The following is an 18,023-nucleotide window of genomic DNA, read 5'->3' on the forward strand; positions in this document are numbered from 1 at the left end:
GGAGGTAAATAAACTATTGAAAGTGATATCTAGTACTTGAAGAATATTGCTTGAATCGTGTTGTTAAAATGAATCAATGAAAAGAAAATCGTCGCTAGTTTATCAACAAGAATCCCAGGGAATACATCGCTCACCTGAGCAACTAGCTAGGAAAAAGCAAAATTCAGTTCAGTATTTAAAGTTGGGTTTGGAGGGGGGTCATAATTATCAATCATGGCTTCGCTGTTCTTCAAAAGAAGTTTAATGATTTATCCTGTGCATTCCTACATAAGACCTTGATACCCAATTGTGGCCCCAATCCATCCCCCGGGGATCATGATTTGAACAAATTTGATTTCTTTTCTACGTTTTACTTCTGAAAACTTTGATCGCCCATTTTGGCCCACCCCTCCCCCAGGGATTATGATTTGAACAACTTGAATTTACACTACCTGAAGATAGTGTCATATTACTATGGCTTTGCTGTTCTTGAGACGAATGTTCTTTAAAAAAAATTCATTGATTGCTATGTCAAACCTTGGTACAACATTTTGGCTCCGCCCTACCCTTAGGGGTCATGATATGAACAAACTTGAATCTACACTACCAGCAGATGCTTTCATATAACTATGGCCGATCATGGCTTTGCTGTTCTTAAAAAAAGATTTTGAAAGATTGGCAATATCTATGTTGTTTTTGGAGACCAGGTCTACCAACAATTTATTGGAATTCCCAATACAAAATGTGCCTCGTTATTAGCAGACCTACTTTTTGTATTCATATGATGCAGAGTTTGTGCAACATCTTATGCGTTTAAAGAAGAAAATAATTGCTGTGGAGTTCAATCCGACATTTAGATATATCGACGACGTATTATTGTCAATTAACAATGACAATTTCAATGTTTATTATTAACTTAAAGGTCGAAAATAGCAAACCATTGAAAATAATCTGACTAAAAAAAGTCGTTATTACGACTTAAGAAAGTCGTTATTACGAGATAAAAAGTCGTAATAAAGAGATAAAAAGTCGTTATTACGACTTTCCTAATTCGTAATAACGAGATAAAAAGTCGTTATTACGAGATAAAAAGTCATTATTACGACTTAAGAAACTCGTTATTACGAGATAAAAAGTCGTAATAACGAGATAAAAAGTCGTTATTACGAGATAAAAAGTCGTTATTACGACTTAAGAAAGTCGTTATGACGAGATAAAAAGTCGTTATTACGAGATAAAAAGTCGTAATAACGAGATAAAAAGTCGTTATTACGACTTGACTTTTTTTTCTTCATTTTCTAATTTGACCCTTGTAGGCTTTCGTAGTTACTAGTATTTTAACTGTCTACATAAATTCGACAAAAATAATTCAAGACATTTTTAATTCCTTTTTTTAATAAGACCATAATAAAGTCAACCATCCATATACATATATGTGCGTTTTGGTTCTTAAATCCTAAAAATAAAAAAAAAAATTGTCCAACATCTTTCATATTTTTTTTCTAATAAACAATATCAAGATAATCTGTCGTCAAATTTCCTTACTTATGCAGCAATATACCTTCATCGCTAGTATACCAAGTTTATATATATATATATATATCAGTTGATTCGATACACAAGAGAAAGCACTACGTATAAACAATTTGTAAAAACGAGGTAAATCATGGACCAAAAAGTCAAGAATTTTAACTGTTTCGTTTAAAGTCATCATTTCATAAGTTCTATGGTCGATACGATGACCTTGCCAGCAAATACAATTTATCATTGAGTCAACTGCTGACTGACGTTTTTTCATACTTATTGTTAGTTTATGATTTGTACACTGAATTGACAACGGGTTTTTCCGTTATTTCCTGATCATGCCAAGGAGCACACGGCGGGTGTGACTTGCTGACAGGGGATGCTAACTCCTCCATGGCATCTGATCCCATGTCCGATGTTTTGGAGGTCAGTGTTTGCTCTGCTCCTATTTTGTATTGTTTTAAGCACTTTTGATCTTGAATACTGTTTGTTATCTCTATATGTTTCATCCTTGGATATGTGAAAAAATATATGAGTTAAGTTTTGTTCTTACTGTCATCTTCATCACTTTTACTGGGATCTACACTGCTATGACTGTCATCCTTGTCTGTTGATATTTTGTCTACAAGGTATAAAAGGTAACAAGTGTAAATAAACCAATAGCACTCTACACATATATTATACATTCCTAATCTGTTATCTTAAGTTATAAGTGAAATTATCTTGGATGGACATTTGTACGTTACAAATAGAAATTTTAGCGATGAATCAATATTGGCATTTCAAACGTAAGTATTAAGATCGCAAATATTGAATATCGCTGCTTTGGAGGTTACCCTTGTATTTCTATATGTATTTAAATAATTTCTTGCTAAAATGAAATATTTATTTTTAAGGACAAATGGCTACATTTAAGTCTTCTATGCGAATCACATTCAGAGCTGCTTTCTTTTTTCTCCACAAAATAAGCCATCTCTGAGATAGATATTTTAGAAAAGTATTATAATAAAATATTCATAACAATGTAAAAAAAAAATTATATCCTTCCTGGTAGTTACTAGTATTTTAACTGTCTACATAAATTCGACAAAAATAATTCAAGACATCTTTAATTCCTTTTTGTAATAAGACCATAATAAAGTCAACCATCCATATACATATATGTGCGTTTTTATTCTTAAATCCTAAAAATAAAAAAAAAGAAATTGTCCAACATCTTTCATATTTTTTTTTCTAATAAACAATATCAACTTGAAGATAATCTGTCGTCAAATTTCCTTACTTATGCAGCAATATACCTTCATCGCTAGTATACCAAGTTTATATATATATATATATATATCAGTTGATCCGATACACAAGAGAAAGCACTACGTATGAACAATTTGTAAAAACGAGGTAAATCATGGACCAAAAAGTCAAGAATTTTAACTGTTTCGTTTAAAGTCATCATTTCATAAGTTCTATGGTCGATACGATGACCTTGCCAGCAAATACAAATTATCATTGAGTCAACTGCTGACTGAGGTTTTTTCATACTTATTGTTAGTTTATGATTTGTACACTGAATTGACAACGGGTTTTTCCGTTATTTCCTGATCATGCCAAGGAGCACACGGCGGGTGTAACTTGCTGACAGGGAATGCTAACTTCTCCATAGCATCTGATCCAACCGTCAATGTTTTGAAGGTCTGTGATTGCTCTGCTTCTATTTTGTATTGTTTTGTATACTTTTGATCTTGAATACTGTTTGTTATCTCTATATGTTTCATCCTTGGATATGTGAAAAAATATATGAGTTAAGTTTTGTTCTTACTGTCATCTTCATCACTTTTACTGGGATCTACACTGCTATGACCGTCATTCTTGTCTGTTGATATTTTGTCTACAAGGTATAAAAGGTAACAAGTGTAAATAAACCAATAGCACTCTACACATATATTATACATTCCTAATCTGTTATCTTAAGTTATAAGTGAAATTATCTTGGATGGACATTTGTACGTTACAAATAGAAATTTTAGCGATGAATCAATATTGGCATTTCAAACGTAAGTATTAAGATCGCAAATATTGAATATCGCTGCTTTTGAGGTTACCCTTGTATTTCTATATGTATTTAAATAATTTCTTGCTAAAATGAAATATTTATTTTTAAGGACAAATGGCTACATTTAAGTCTTCTATGCGAATCACATTCAGAGCTGCTTTCTTTTTTCTCCACAAAATAAGCCATCTCTGAGATAGATATTTTAGAAAAGTATTATAATAAAATATTCATAACAATGTAAAAAAAAATTTATATCCTTCCTGGTAGTTACTAGTATTTTAACTGTCTACATAAATTCGACAAAAATAATTCAAGACATTTTTAATTCCTTTTTGTAATAAGACCATAATAAAGTCAACCATCCATATACATATATGTGCGTTTTGGTTCTTAAATCCTAAAAATAAAAAAAAAATTGTCCAACATCTTTCATATTTTTTTTCTAATAAACAATATCAAGATAACCAAATATCTTTATTTCGTTCACGTAAGATTTCAAAGTATATGACCACTCATTGTATTTTTGTGAATAGGTGGATAAAAGAGAGAGAAACATTAAACAAAATCATATAATTTAACAAATCATTTATCTTTTCTAATAATTACTGAGTATATGTTTTGTCCAATATCAACACCAAATGATATCATAAAATTGATAACACCTAGTCCTCTCCCCGGCTGAGATCACACATCTACTTAAAAAAATACTATGTAATGACTTATGTTTATCTGCAAGTTGCTGTAAACCAACTTTTATTCGCGACGACTTAATTTCGCGATTTGCCAGGGTAAACTTGTTCGCAACGATTAATTTTCGCAAAAGAGCCTATAAAGGTTTCTTTTTTATAGACACATAGACTTTAAGAATCGGTTCGAGGCGAGAAATATTCACGATGACGAGGCTCTCGCGAACTTAACGAAAAATTCTCGCACGCGAATAAAAGTTTGTTTACAGTACCTTATACGTGAACATAAGGATTTATTTTTTTCTGTATTGGACCAAAAATAGATCGGGAAACTTCAAATTAATATAAAATTATTTTTGAAAAACATTTCACTTCAAACCGACTTCATTCAGGTGAATATAAATTTCAGGCTCATGGAATCATCAAAAGATTAGTAGCTTGGTGTGTTGGTTTTAGTGGCTGTATTTTATTTACAAAATCTTCATCATAAATTGTATTATAAAACCAGTAGGACTCGGTGAATATTATACTTTGGAGGTGATTTAATCATTGAATTGTCCTAAAATATACAGTTATTACTGTAGCCATCTGAGAAGTACAATATTCACCGAGCCCGAATGCAAGATGAATATTGTACTTCCAAGATTGCTAAATCATTATATAGACCGAAAAACAGCAGCAATTGTTTAATTATATGATTCACTGATTAAAATGATACAGCTCATTACTTGTTTACATTTCATTAAATCCTCGCCAAATGAAAGAGAATTAAAATGTAAATAAGCCTTATACCAGTTGTATCAATTTGAAATGTTTTATCTATTTTAGTCATCCCGTGGGGATCCAGGTTAGAATAGGTCCTCAGTATCCCCTTGCTTGTCGTAATAGGCGACAAAATGGGGCGGTCTTTCGGATGAGACCGTATAAACCGAGGCCCCGTGTTACAGCAGGTGTGGCACGATAAAGATCCCTCCCTGCTCAAGGGCCGTAAGTGCCAAGCAAAGGCCTAAATTTGCAGCCTTCACCGGCAATGGTGACGTCTCCATATCAGTGAAATATTATGGAGAGGGACGTTAAACAGTATACAATCAATCAATCTATTTTAGTCGCCATGAAACAAGATATGTCAGTCCTTTTTTTAAAGGAATGAGTATTATCAGGGAAAACTAACAGCCAAAAAAAGTAAACATTATTGTTCAGTGAAAGTGTTGGAGGGGGTCCCTGTATCCCTTCTAACCACCCTCACCGAAAATATATATTCGCTTCTGTTTTGTTTGCATGAGAAAAAGTCACAGAGGTTTAAATAGCTTTCCAAAACAATTTGTATCAATTTGGAATTTACCAATCTATTTTTAGATCAATGGTTGGATCTAAGCCAATCAGAAATAAAGAAATTATTTAATCATAAAATAAAGTCAATTATGATATTAAAATTATTATACATTCATAACTCAAATAAAGCCACATTTACCTGGATTTGGTTCTGTTGTTTTATTTATACATCTTTGTTTTCTTCTCCAGAAATGAACCCCTAAGAACAGCAGAACGATGAGAACAATCACTCCAGCACACAGCCCTCCTACTATTGCACCAATATCTGCAGTTTCATACTCCTGGATTGTGGCTGTTTGATTAAGTTTTGTCGTAGTGCTGTAAACGTCATGGTCTACGTTAATTCCAGTTATATAAACTGATATGTGAAAGGTATTCTTTGCATGTTCTGTTTAAAAATGTTTATTAAATGATCATATAATAATCACTTCATACATACATGTAAGAGTTTGTTTGCTTTTTTCATGTATTCCCTTTACTTACGTTACTGAACAGGAAGCATCAGCAAGATAGCAGTGATCTTGTGTGTTGATTTGTTGACATGCAGGATCTAAACAAAAAAATATGAAGATTAAATATCCGTAAAGTGGTTAAGGATGCTCTAAACACTGCACACTAAAGAGCTGTATTTACTGGGTAGTTTTATGCAGTTAGAGTGATCTGCCCTAAGATGTAAGATTAAAGAAATTAAAATTTACCGTTAATTATATAATTTACGATACATTAAAATATATTATTATATTAAAGACCAAGAAGAAGAAATTTAATTCATTATTTTCATTAATCTTCCCAATGTAAGTAAACAACAATGATTTCTGCTCACGAATTGTCCACTGCCTTTGAACATTTCTACTGCGCACATAAGGCACGTACCCTATGTTCTGAATGAATGAAAAAGTCTCAATATGCATATCTTCATATGATATATTTTTCGCTGAGTCCAAAAAACAGTTTCTGTTAGTACGTGTTAAGAGCTTCCTTTATTGTTAGTCTTTTTAGTAAAATAAAATACACAGATAAAGTCATTGTAACAGTTGCTCTTACAATTGTAATTCTCATTGCTCCGGTAAGGATCATCTGGACAGCCTTCTATAAACCCTGAGCAGTCATGTGGAAACAGTTTACCCTCAGTCGTCTCCAAACAGTTTCCTTAAAATAAATGACCGATTTTTTCAAGGATAATAACATGGATAAAACAGTTTTTAGTTTAAGAAGAAGATATAGACGTTTTATGTTTCACTTTGTTTAGGTTTTTACCTTTGGTACATATGTTTGGTAAGCGGATTAAACATTTGTTATTGACTTTTGAATAAATTAATTACAAAATCTTTGATCTTTGACCCAAAAAAACTCTTTGTTACTCACCTCTTTGAATTATTCCCATGATTCCATTGTGACAGAATTCTACCAGACCAGTCTTCTCGATGTTAGGGAGACATATATACTGATCATTACCATACTTGTCACGACCACAGCCAAGCCTTGTAGAGGCCTTTATAGCTTCTGTAAGGTTTTGAGGACAAGAATGGACAAAACCTTGCATAGTTACACAGGAAATGAAGTCGTATATCCCTAATTGTATAATTAAATATTATTGTTAAATATGCAATAGTAGCATAAAATGAAAATTTAAATGTTTTAAAGTAATAAAAATAATATCGATGATAAGTTGGGAGTCCTTGTTTAAACAAAACCTTCTGTCCCAATGTCCCAAAACAGGAAACAAATAGGCAAAATTTAAAAATTTCATGCATGTATAAGATTTGTTTAATAAAGCTATTTAAAAAGCTCCATTTCATATATATTTCAATCTCTTTGTCTTTAAAATGTTATAAAGGAATTCAATGTATAATGTGGGGATATTGAACAATTTTGAAATTTTTCAGCCACTTAAATATGTATTCATGTGCTAGATAAAGATGAAAATGAATCGAATTCACATGATTGATAACTTCAAGAAGCCGGTCATCTTGCTCTGTACAGTGTAATCTCTTTTAAAGATTCAAAAAAGATTTTAAAAAAATAACTTTGTCAAAATATCATGTATACTGCTTCATGTTATTTCATATTTTCATATAAAGAGAGTTTATGTATATTTTCACCAAAATATTTCTATAAAGCTCGAATTATTTTTAACAACATCCGAAGAACACTGCCCAAAACCAATCTTAAGGAGCTAACAATTCGACACTACTGACATTCTGTGGTGGAGTATTTTTGTTTGACAACACCTTCAAAATGATTCCGTGATTAGATAAAGGACAATTTATTTATAAGGTACAAAATATGACCGTTATACATATACAATACCTTAATCATGTTCATTCCATATTAAATTTTGTATTTTAAATCATTTGTACTGAAATTAAATGACTGAATATAATGTGTGGAGATAAGGAATAGTTAGCTTACATGTTTACACCGTGAAAACTGTCACTTGTGGACTACAGCTTAACAGAACATATGTGACGCGCCAAGCAAAAACCTCCCTTATGTCTATTATGACGTAACGTCAAAAGACGCGTCGAAAGTCAACAAGGTAAATGCGACGTAAAAACATCTCCTTGAGAGAAACTCTCCGCAATAGAACAGGGGGATGTTGTTTTATTTATACACTAAGACAGATTCTTGGGTGTAATTAGATGTAGTTTATTTATTAAAAATTAATTCTCCGTCAAGTGGCTGTGTGATATCTCCTTTTCACAATTAAGTGTGTATTTTTTAAAGATTTCTAGTGGTGGCTGAAAATTTCCCGTAAGTCCGTTTTTAAAATGAAGTTTGTTTGCCCTATTCTGGTTAAAAAATTACATTGGTAGGTAGGTCGAATTTTTTTTTTGTCGGAAATTTTCACTGTTGGAAAAGATTGAAGGTATTAAAGTTGTTGATAGGATGAGAAAATCCCAGAATGAATAATTTGGAAGTTTTAAAAAGATTTTAGTCGGTTCATTTTAAAAGGTCAAACAAACATTGTCAAGTTTTTAAAAATAGTTTTTTTTAGTTTAATGTTCAGCTGTTTCATCGTAATGCACATGCAATTTAACAAGGGCATTAAACTAAGGTATTTTTATTTGAATAGCGATGCAATGAAAATTGACCTGAATTACTTCTCTTTTACTCATAAAATGAATTTAACCCAATCTAAACGTTGTAAACTGGGTTGGGACAGTTAACGCTGCCGTTTATATAAATAAAACGTGAACTGTTATTGATAAATAGTTAAGTTTAGTTTTTTAAAAAAGTATTCTCTTTAGATACGACACAGAGTATTTGATTTGGACACTTCTTCCGGAATTAGTTTTAGCTGTCGATTTAAAATGAATATTTTGAAGAAAGACCTTAAGAGCCACTCAATTTATTCTATTGTTGACCACCTTCTCATGTTGTACAAAAAATGTAGAAAAAATCCCCCCCCCTTTCTTCTGTGTCGCGTGTCTGCTTTATTTCTTTGGATACTTCAGTTGTGCTAATTTCGTCTTGAATTTACGGATGCTCGCATACATTGTAAGTTACAGTCCCACTATCTAAAATATTTCATGATTGAGAATTAAACAGATTGAACATATGTTTATCGACCTTTTCATAATCTGTTTGATGAGGTTATACACAATACACCGAATGTAAAAATGGCAAACATGATACATCACTAAAATGTTACAAATGTATAATTAATGCAAATTGTTACAAATTCATACAATTTGTTTGAACAGTTTTAAAACATTCCAACCTATTATCATTTTGTGCATGGTTTATCTACATGTACAAAGATTCTGGATTCCTGAAAACAACATGATTAATTTTGGTCATGTATAAAATCGCTGAATCAGGCTGTTGCATGTACATGTAGTAACGTCTCCGGTGCTCATCACATTCAGCCTTTTTTAGAACATCAGTGCAGTATGAGAGTATAAATTAAACGTTTAAGAGGTTAAAGACTTTCTTTTTAATGATTTTATTTTAACCTTTAGTATTAAGGATAATTTAACCTGCAGTAATTATTTCCACGACAAAGACTTTACTACCAACATTTCACGATTTAACATCTACCTTGGAAAATAATAATCTTGTTTCCCTCTGTTGAATCGCAATTAAATGAATATGTATATGCGTTTCAAATTATTAAAATTTGCTACCAATTACACGTAATTTATTAAATGTAAATATGTAACAAACTTTTACAATGTTAATAAATTTTCCTGCAAAAGTTGCATTGAACATGTACATGTATTGGCTGTTTAATGCAAAATTAGTACGGTACAAATCTGCTCAAACATTGGCATCGGAAGCAAATTGAAAGTGGGGAGGGGGGAGGGGGGGTAGGTATAAGGAATGTTTAAACCTTCAAAAAGACCTGACAAGCAAGAAAAAAAGGAAATGAGTGTGTGTGTGTGTGTGTGGGGGGGGGGGGGGGGGGGGGGGGGGTAGGTTCGAACTCTAAACCTTTTTTTCCAAACACACCACTTTCCCCATTTTAAGCCTATATTGCAACATGTCTATGGAAGTGGGGTGGGGGGCTAAGCCTATGCAGCAATGTCGAATGTCTATACTAAGTATATCTTTAGGAAAAAAAGGGGGGCTAATCCGCTCCAACCCCAACCCCCTCCCTGGGTTCCGATTCTTATGCAAAATATATTAATCCGTGGTAATATGCCTATATTTGTTCAAGATATATGGAAGTAGGAGGATATAAATACATGTATCTGAATCTATTATACTTAAGTCAATGATCATATCGCTCTATATTCTATGATAAAGGATTTATCGAACATAAAAAATACATGTTGGTCGGCTTGAATATTGCGTGCTTGATCAACTAACCCATTCATATATGTACATCTTCTCGTTTATAAAAAAAATGTATAAATTACAACAATTACCCCCCCGGTAATTATTTTTTAAAAAATAACAAAAGTTACAGCTTAAGATTGTACATGTGTGCCTTGTTCTTGTTTAATTAATTCAGATAATCAACTAAGCGTGAATGTCCATATCTGAGACATTCCCCCCTCCCGTTTACGATGATCGAAGAATATTACATGTTCAAATGTTTTACCCGTTCTCTCACTTTCTGTTGCTATTTTTAACATGCGTGTTTTAACAAATACTAAAATGTAACTAGCATTTAAGATGATGTGTGCATATACTTTCTCAGGAAGGGAACAGTGAAGCTTGGTATAAGCCTTATATTCTATTCATAGTTGTGGAGTGTACGTGTCACTTGTGGGATTCATAAATAAAATTTATATTCTGGTATTGTGGTTTATTATTCGGCTTATATACAATGATCAGTTCAAAATTAATTCATGATTAACTTCATACATATAAATTGCAGATTTGTTTTTTATTTAACAAGATTTAAAAATACATATATTTTATTGGGTGGGGATGGATGTTACATTCTGATTCACTGAAAAGTATGCATGCAGACGCTTTTCTTCTTCGGTGTCGTTATGAAATCAGTCTTTCATTCACAAGAAGAACTTGAAAGTTGTCAAACTTGTTTCTAATGCGTTTGTATACATGTAATTCAATAAATGCATGATTAAATCAAATCAATGAAGATTAGGTGCATCAAATTTTAAAGTGTTCAATCATTATTTCTTGGTAATTTTTAACATATGATTCATTTTTCCTGGCCTTCCGTTTCCTATTTTATATTTATGTTTAAATTATTGAAAATAAATATATTTAGAAGAAAAGGATCAAACTCTACTACAAGAGACAAATACAATTTTTCTGGGGTGCAGAATATCTTTTCAATAAGCCAAGAAATCTTCAGTATTAAAACATTTGAAACTAAAACATGTAAATAGTTAACTTGTGTTAAAAGAAATGTTATTTTTCCTTTGGATAGAAAAAAAACTGTCGCACTCTTTAAGAAATTTCAGGTATTATGACAATACTTTTTATCTATTCGTATATTGTATAGACTTTTAATGACCCGGGGGGGGGGGGGAGCAAGGACTGTCTCGAACTTCTTTTTTAAAGATAATTACTTTGATAGTGTAACGGAGAAAATTACGTGCCTCTGCTTAATTGGGATCGAACCCGAGGCCACTGTGCTTTACCGAATAAGCTTAAGGGTTATCCCACTAGCCTAAGCTAGTAGGAAGCCGTACGTGTGTTGTTTGTACTACCGCAATAGTATTTTTTTTATCCAAATGTTGCTAATTTTCTTTTACTATTGCAGTGATGTAGATTTCTGCCATTTTACTGCATTAAAAAGCCATAAATTGGAAGATCTCCCAGAAGAAGAGAAGATTTTTTGATTTTGTCTTGAGTTTTGTCCCTTGACGATCATTTCGGTCCCCCCCCCCCACCCCCCACCCCCGTCATTCGTTTCTCAGAGATATACTTTAGAATGTTTATTTTCTATTATTACGATTAAAAAAATCCTTAATTGTTGATACTTTTAAGGAAATCAAATCAAAAATTTAATAATAATAAATATCATCAAATTATTATGAAGCTTTACGTCATTTTACGATTTTACGTTATGAAAATTCATGCAGTTACGCACGCGTACACTGTACGTCAAAGTAAATATTCCGTCTTTGTCATGCGATTTTTTATACATTTATGTACAGAAATAGATGTCATGTTATACATCAAACGAAAGAGAAAGAAAAACTCTACAAGAATCAATAAAGAACTGAAAATGTCAAAATTCTTCGTTAAGGGAGGTGTTTGCTTGGCGCGTCACATATGTGAAAAAAAGAAGTACAGAGCTCTAGGTTGTAATAAAGCACATACGAAAACAACATTAAAAGAAATACAGTTTTCTCTTTTATGATAAACTAAAATGGGTGAAATTTAATTTAATTCTCATAATATTTGTTATCTTTGAGGACTTTAATCATTATTTTCTAAATTAATTAACCATAATATTTATTTTAAGTATAACACCTATACATGTATAGGTCGTCTAAAACGTACTTAACTTCAACTACCCTTGACATACTTTTCACTTTTATCATCATATTGTGCATGCATTATATTCAAAATTCCTTTGTGTAGAATTTTTGAAAGTAAAACTTTGTTTTTTAAACAAGAGCCCACGGACCTTATAGGTCACCTGAGTATCATGTAACAACTTTTCAACAATTGAATATGATTCGTGTTTTAAACCAAAGACCATGAAATTCACAATTTTAAAGAAGGCACCATTGCTTATCATAATTATTAATATTTGCATATCCACTGTTCTCTCCCACTATGAACATGTATCCATCAATTGCATTCATAGGACTATAGACGCAACTGCTTCTGCTATGAGTGCAATTGCTCATTCACTCTTGTGTAGTACAAGCTCTACTACACTTGAATGATGTGTTGAGAAGTATATATATGAAATGTTTCATAAAAGGAATAAAAATAAGTGTTTAATAATATTTTTTTGGAAAAATAGAAATTCAGAACAATTTAAAATTGCTAATTTATTTGTTTAAAAATTTAATTTTGGTCAATGAATTTAATTGTATAATAAAACTTTTTTAAAAATTGAAGATGACTGCCATATTTTTATTTTTTCTTATCATATTTTTGCATATTTGTACAAAGAACGATAACTCTTTACACTTGGGTGATAAAACATTCAGAAAAAGCAAAATAGTATGCCCATTTCAAGAACGATTTCAGCTCTTGAAAATAAAAAGGAAAACTTAAAAAATCATATTAAAGTATTCTTGAGTTATAATCATAATTAAAGCATTCTTTTTTTCATCATAAGGTTAAATTATTGATTTTTGTCAGAGGGTTTCAATAACGTTGATCGATGACGTCACAACTTCATAAAAAAAGAGAATGTGACGACGGCACAGCTTGTATCCAGATAAATGTGTTTAAGAGGAAATACTTTATAAATTGTTTGTGATTTATTAGAGAAAAGGTGCATTGATCAGGTAAATTAATTTTATAGGCGTGTGTTTTTCTTTACTGAAGACAAACAAGCCACATCCTTATGTAAGCCAGGATTTCACCTGATATGCTTGATAACATCAAAGAATGCAAATATAAGTAATAAACAACGATTATTTATTATGCCAGCAGAGCAATTGCTATTCATAACGCCATGTTAACTAAATAACGTTGTTTATTTCTTAAATATACACTTAGCATGCTTACTTATTACTTAATACCAAGAGGTAGATCAGAGTAACAAAGAGAAAATGCACTTCCACTTTATAACCAGTTGTGCACCCCATCCGACAGAAACAACTGACCCTGGGGCCAAATATTAAAAAAATATGAAATTTTATCATAAATGGTGATTAATACCAAAGAGCAGATTTCAAAACATTAATTTATTTTAAGACTATGTAACCCCCCCCCCCCCGAACACCCCGACCCCCAATATACTCAGACCCAGGGGGGCATGAAAGTAACTATTTTGCTAGATGCACCTTTCTTTGTCATAAATATCAATACTTAGATCATTGGCAGAATACCTAGGAGCAAAGGAAAACATTTTCAAAACACCAAATGGCAAAACTCCTGACCTGGGGGGGGCATAAAATTCACAATTTGTTTGAGGCACTCTTGCTTATTATAACTATATACTTTGTTTGTTTATTTAATACCCAGGAGCAGAAAAGGAATTTTCAAAGAATTAATGTATTTTCACTTTTTATTAATAGAGCCCTGATAAAATGTTTTAAAACACACGACACACGATACAAGACGCACGACGACGGACGAAAACGGATAGCAATAGGTCACCTGACTGACTCAGGTGACCTAAAAAAAAATCATTACATCCTAAAAGACATGTAACGTACATTATCCAAAGAAGTTAAAGTGTTTGATGCTTCAAAATAGTATCTTCAATGTCAATAATTTAGATATTAATATTAACCGACTTTCTTCTCTGGTTCATTCGTAAAATATGGCTTTTGATTGTTTATTTAACTGCAGAAAAAATGAAAACCAAATAAAACTAAAAAAAATCATTAAGTGTTGGCAACATATTTATAGTCCAAATCTGGCATTACCTCTTGAATTATTCCTTAGATGTTTGTGTACAAAAGAAAGAGATTTGGTTAAAAATAAATATATATCTAGAAAGTAGAATAGATTTTATAGTTTATTTTCCTTCAAGGGAGCAAAAATATTCTATTCATCAATCAATTTATATTTTTATTCATTCGGCAGTTATTCTAGCATATTTGTTGTACTACTGAACAAGTGCATGCAGTCTTTAGAGCAAAATCTTAAATTAAAAAAAAACATCAGAATATTCTGCTGTTTCAATGAAGTTAAAATGGAGTTAATTTACTTTGATGACAATTTTTTTTTATTATTTTTTAGATTCATGAAAAATAAAATCAAAGATAAAAATACAGGTAACTCTTGATGGCTCGAACTTCGATCTCTCGAAGTTCTTGATCGCTCGAAGTGAGTCTCCGGTCCCGAATTTTTTCCCTATATAACTAAGCAAATTTACTCTCGATTTCTCGAACTCTTGATCTCTCGAAACCCTTGATCTCTCGAAGTAAAATTGCAGTCCCGCTGTTCATATTCTATTAAAATTCACCCTTGATACCTCGAAGTGGCTATGTGTATACAAAGTTACATAATTAGCAACTTTACCTGGACATATGCATTTATTGACCCCGGGCAGAAGACGCGGGTCTCGTGAAACGGGATGTTTATTCAGGTGATACTTATTCTGCAAGGTGATAATTGATTTATAATTAATCTTATGGTGCCTATATGCTATCAAAATAATCATCATCTTCTTTATTACGATAATTCAGAAACGTAGTGTCGCTGAGAAATTGTAAATGCAAATAACGAGACGAAACAATTATAATGAATTAAATTTTTATTTCGAATCAGTTTCAAAGTTTAACGAAATATTAAAATTCAGAAACAGCCTTGCTGTCAATATGAACAGCAGTTAAAAAATTAATTTTTTTTAATTTCAAATTGTAAAAAAAAACAGCAATGCTACTTTTCTATATATTTATTTTTTGTGAGATAAACATGATTTTAATCTTTATATATGTAGTCCGTTATCAAATTTGCCTCATATCATGATTAGACATCATATTCATTACTGAAAATGTAAGCAAAGCTTCATACTTCAAAATATTTTCCATTTGAATATTATTTCATTCTAGTTTATGAAAATCAAAACAACAAAAAAATGTCAGTGATATTTGGAGCAGAGGGATATTTCACCTTAAAACGAAACTAGATTTTTATTATAATCGTAAAAATGTCATTCTGTCAGATAAAACAAGCATTCTGAGAGTATTGCATAAGCAATACATGTCCCCTACCGGGTTCCCCTTTTCTCTTTCGGGTGTCATTTTATTAGAGCCTGTGTATGAAAAATTGTTAACTAAATATGGACATTTCAGTTATTACTTGAATATGAATGAAATGTTTGGATCTGCCTACAAAGAAAGACTCGTGACGTCTTTGAATGCCATTTGACACACACAAATGCTTTGATCAGAACAGCTTATTTTACATGGTTGAACAACAATTTTATACCAGAAAAAAATTTGATCTATATTTGTCACTATAAAGGGATCCAGGAAGTTTCAGATTAGATACATTAATCCAGTATAGCACTCGGAGTTCCTAGGATGACTCATACCTCGCACATAATGAATTGAATGGAGCGTAGCGCGGAGTCAGCCGAAGATTGCCGATTGATCCAGTAGTACATCACGACATTAATTTAGTGCATCATGAACCCTATTGTGAACCCAATTATTAAAAAAATAAAAATACCACAATTCCTTCAGAAATCAATGAAGTAGAACGAAATGCAAACTTGATCTATAATTAATCAATTTATAAAATCTATCCAGCAAGTTTCAATTCATGACAATCTCGTTTAGAACATAAATTGAGTGCATCAAGACATAAATGTAGTGCATCACGAACCCTATATTTAACCCAATTATAAATGTAAAAAAATAAAAATACCGTAAATCCTTCAAAATTCAATTAAGCAGAACGAAATGCAAACTTGATCTATAACTAATTAAGGTAAAGTCTTATACTTAAAACCAGCTCAATATCTGCAAGCGTTTAGGAGAAAAGTGCGGAAAACCCTGAAAAATTGAAAAGGCCGTAATTCCGTAAAAAATCATTGAATCGGAACGATATTCAAACTTGATCTGTAACTCATCAAGATACACCCATGTACCAAAAATCAGCTCAATATCTGCCAGCGTTTAGAAAAAAAGTGTGGAAAACCAAGTGGGACAGACTGACAGACAGACGGGGACAGACAGACAGACGGACGGACAGACAGACAGACAGACAGACAGACGGATGGACAGACGCAGAGGAAACCTATAGTCCCCTCCGGTTTCACCGGTAGGGGACTAATAATCAGATACATGTAAAATTTTACCTCTTGTAATAATCTCTCTACATCTCTGAAATCATGTCCGTTTTATAGTTAATCGTCATCTGAGAGATAATTAATGCTTTCTATACCTTCTATGGCGTCCTTCGAAGACCTTCACCTTTTCTTTAAATACCCCCACGTATCTGTTTATAGTGCACACGTATTTGAATGTTTTTTAAAATTCTTTTTATCATGTGGATCCCAAAGTAGAAGATGCATAAACCGGTGCTTTTATTCTCATTTGCTGAAAATATATTTGAGATTTCATTTACTATATAAGATGTGATTAACTTAAAGAATGAACTTAAAATTTAAATTTTAAGAAATGTTATATTTAAGGAATAACTGTCTTATTTTTCGAATTCATGAAGTGATCAATGGATTGGCTTGTGTGATAATTTGCATAAACGCCGAAGGCGTTTATTCATAAAATTATCACACAAGCCAATCCATTGATCATCTTCATGAATTCGAAAAATAAGACAGTTATTCCTTATATTTACATGCTTTGATTCCGCCAATCCACGGGCTCCAAGCCTGCTTCTCTCAAGGTGTTGTCCCGCCCTGCACGTGTTTTTTTTGGAACCGCGTCAAAACATTCATGAGGAAATCTGAATTACATTTACAATTGGAATTTTATCTCGAACAAAGACATTGGAAATGTAAATATATAAGTATATACATATGTTACTTTATGAAATATAAGACATTTTCGTGAGCATTTTCAATTTTAAAAAAAGTTTATCTTTCCATTTTGATGTAAAAAGTATTTTTTTTTAATGGAATTAACCTGGATCTAAATAAGAATTTTAATTTTACACATCCCCTAATTTTGGAATGACAAGGATGCCTAGATATGTGACATATCGTCCTCTTTCCAAATATGATTTATCAATGCATGTTATTCTTGCCTGAAAAATTATATTAACCGAGTGTATCGGTCATTAGAATGGTAAAATTATCATTGCAACGACCAATTCAGCAAATTTATATTTCTTACTTTTCGAATGCGGCCAGAAATCTGCTACATACTTTTATTATATACCCATCAATTTCCTTGTTTTTGTTAGTGTTAATTTCAAAC

At 31.9% G+C, this 18,023-nt stretch overlaps 1 protein-coding gene across 1 annotated transcript; it reads right to left on the minus strand.

Annotated features, from left to right (window-relative positions):
• Positions 1–2,039: 2,039 nt before the first annotated feature.
• LOC134232504 (uncharacterized) lies at positions 2,040–17,987 on the minus strand. Its single transcript, XM_062714482.1, has 8 exons — positions 17,940–17,987; positions 17,443–17,550; positions 16,943–17,183; positions 6,937–7,143; positions 6,616–6,720; positions 6,055–6,121; positions 5,711–5,889; positions 2,040–2,125 (listed from the first exon to the last, which is right to left on the minus strand). The coding sequence occupies exons 4-8, from the start codon at positions 7,112–7,114 to the stop codon at positions 2,040–2,042; spliced, it is 615 nt and encodes a 204-aa protein (XP_062570466.1). The 5' UTR covers positions 7,115–7,143; positions 16,943–17,183; positions 17,443–17,550; positions 17,940–17,987.
• Between the last annotated feature and the right edge of the window lie 36 nt (positions 17,988–18,023).

This window comes from Saccostrea cucullata, unplaced genomic scaffold (assembly GCF_032062105.1).
Source record: "Saccostrea cucullata isolate Sc308-1 unplaced genomic scaffold, CSIRO_AGI_Scuc_v1 ctg4200, whole genome shotgun sequence".
Lineage (NCBI taxonomy): Eukaryota > Metazoa > Mollusca > Bivalvia > Ostreida > Ostreidae > Saccostrea > Saccostrea cuccullata.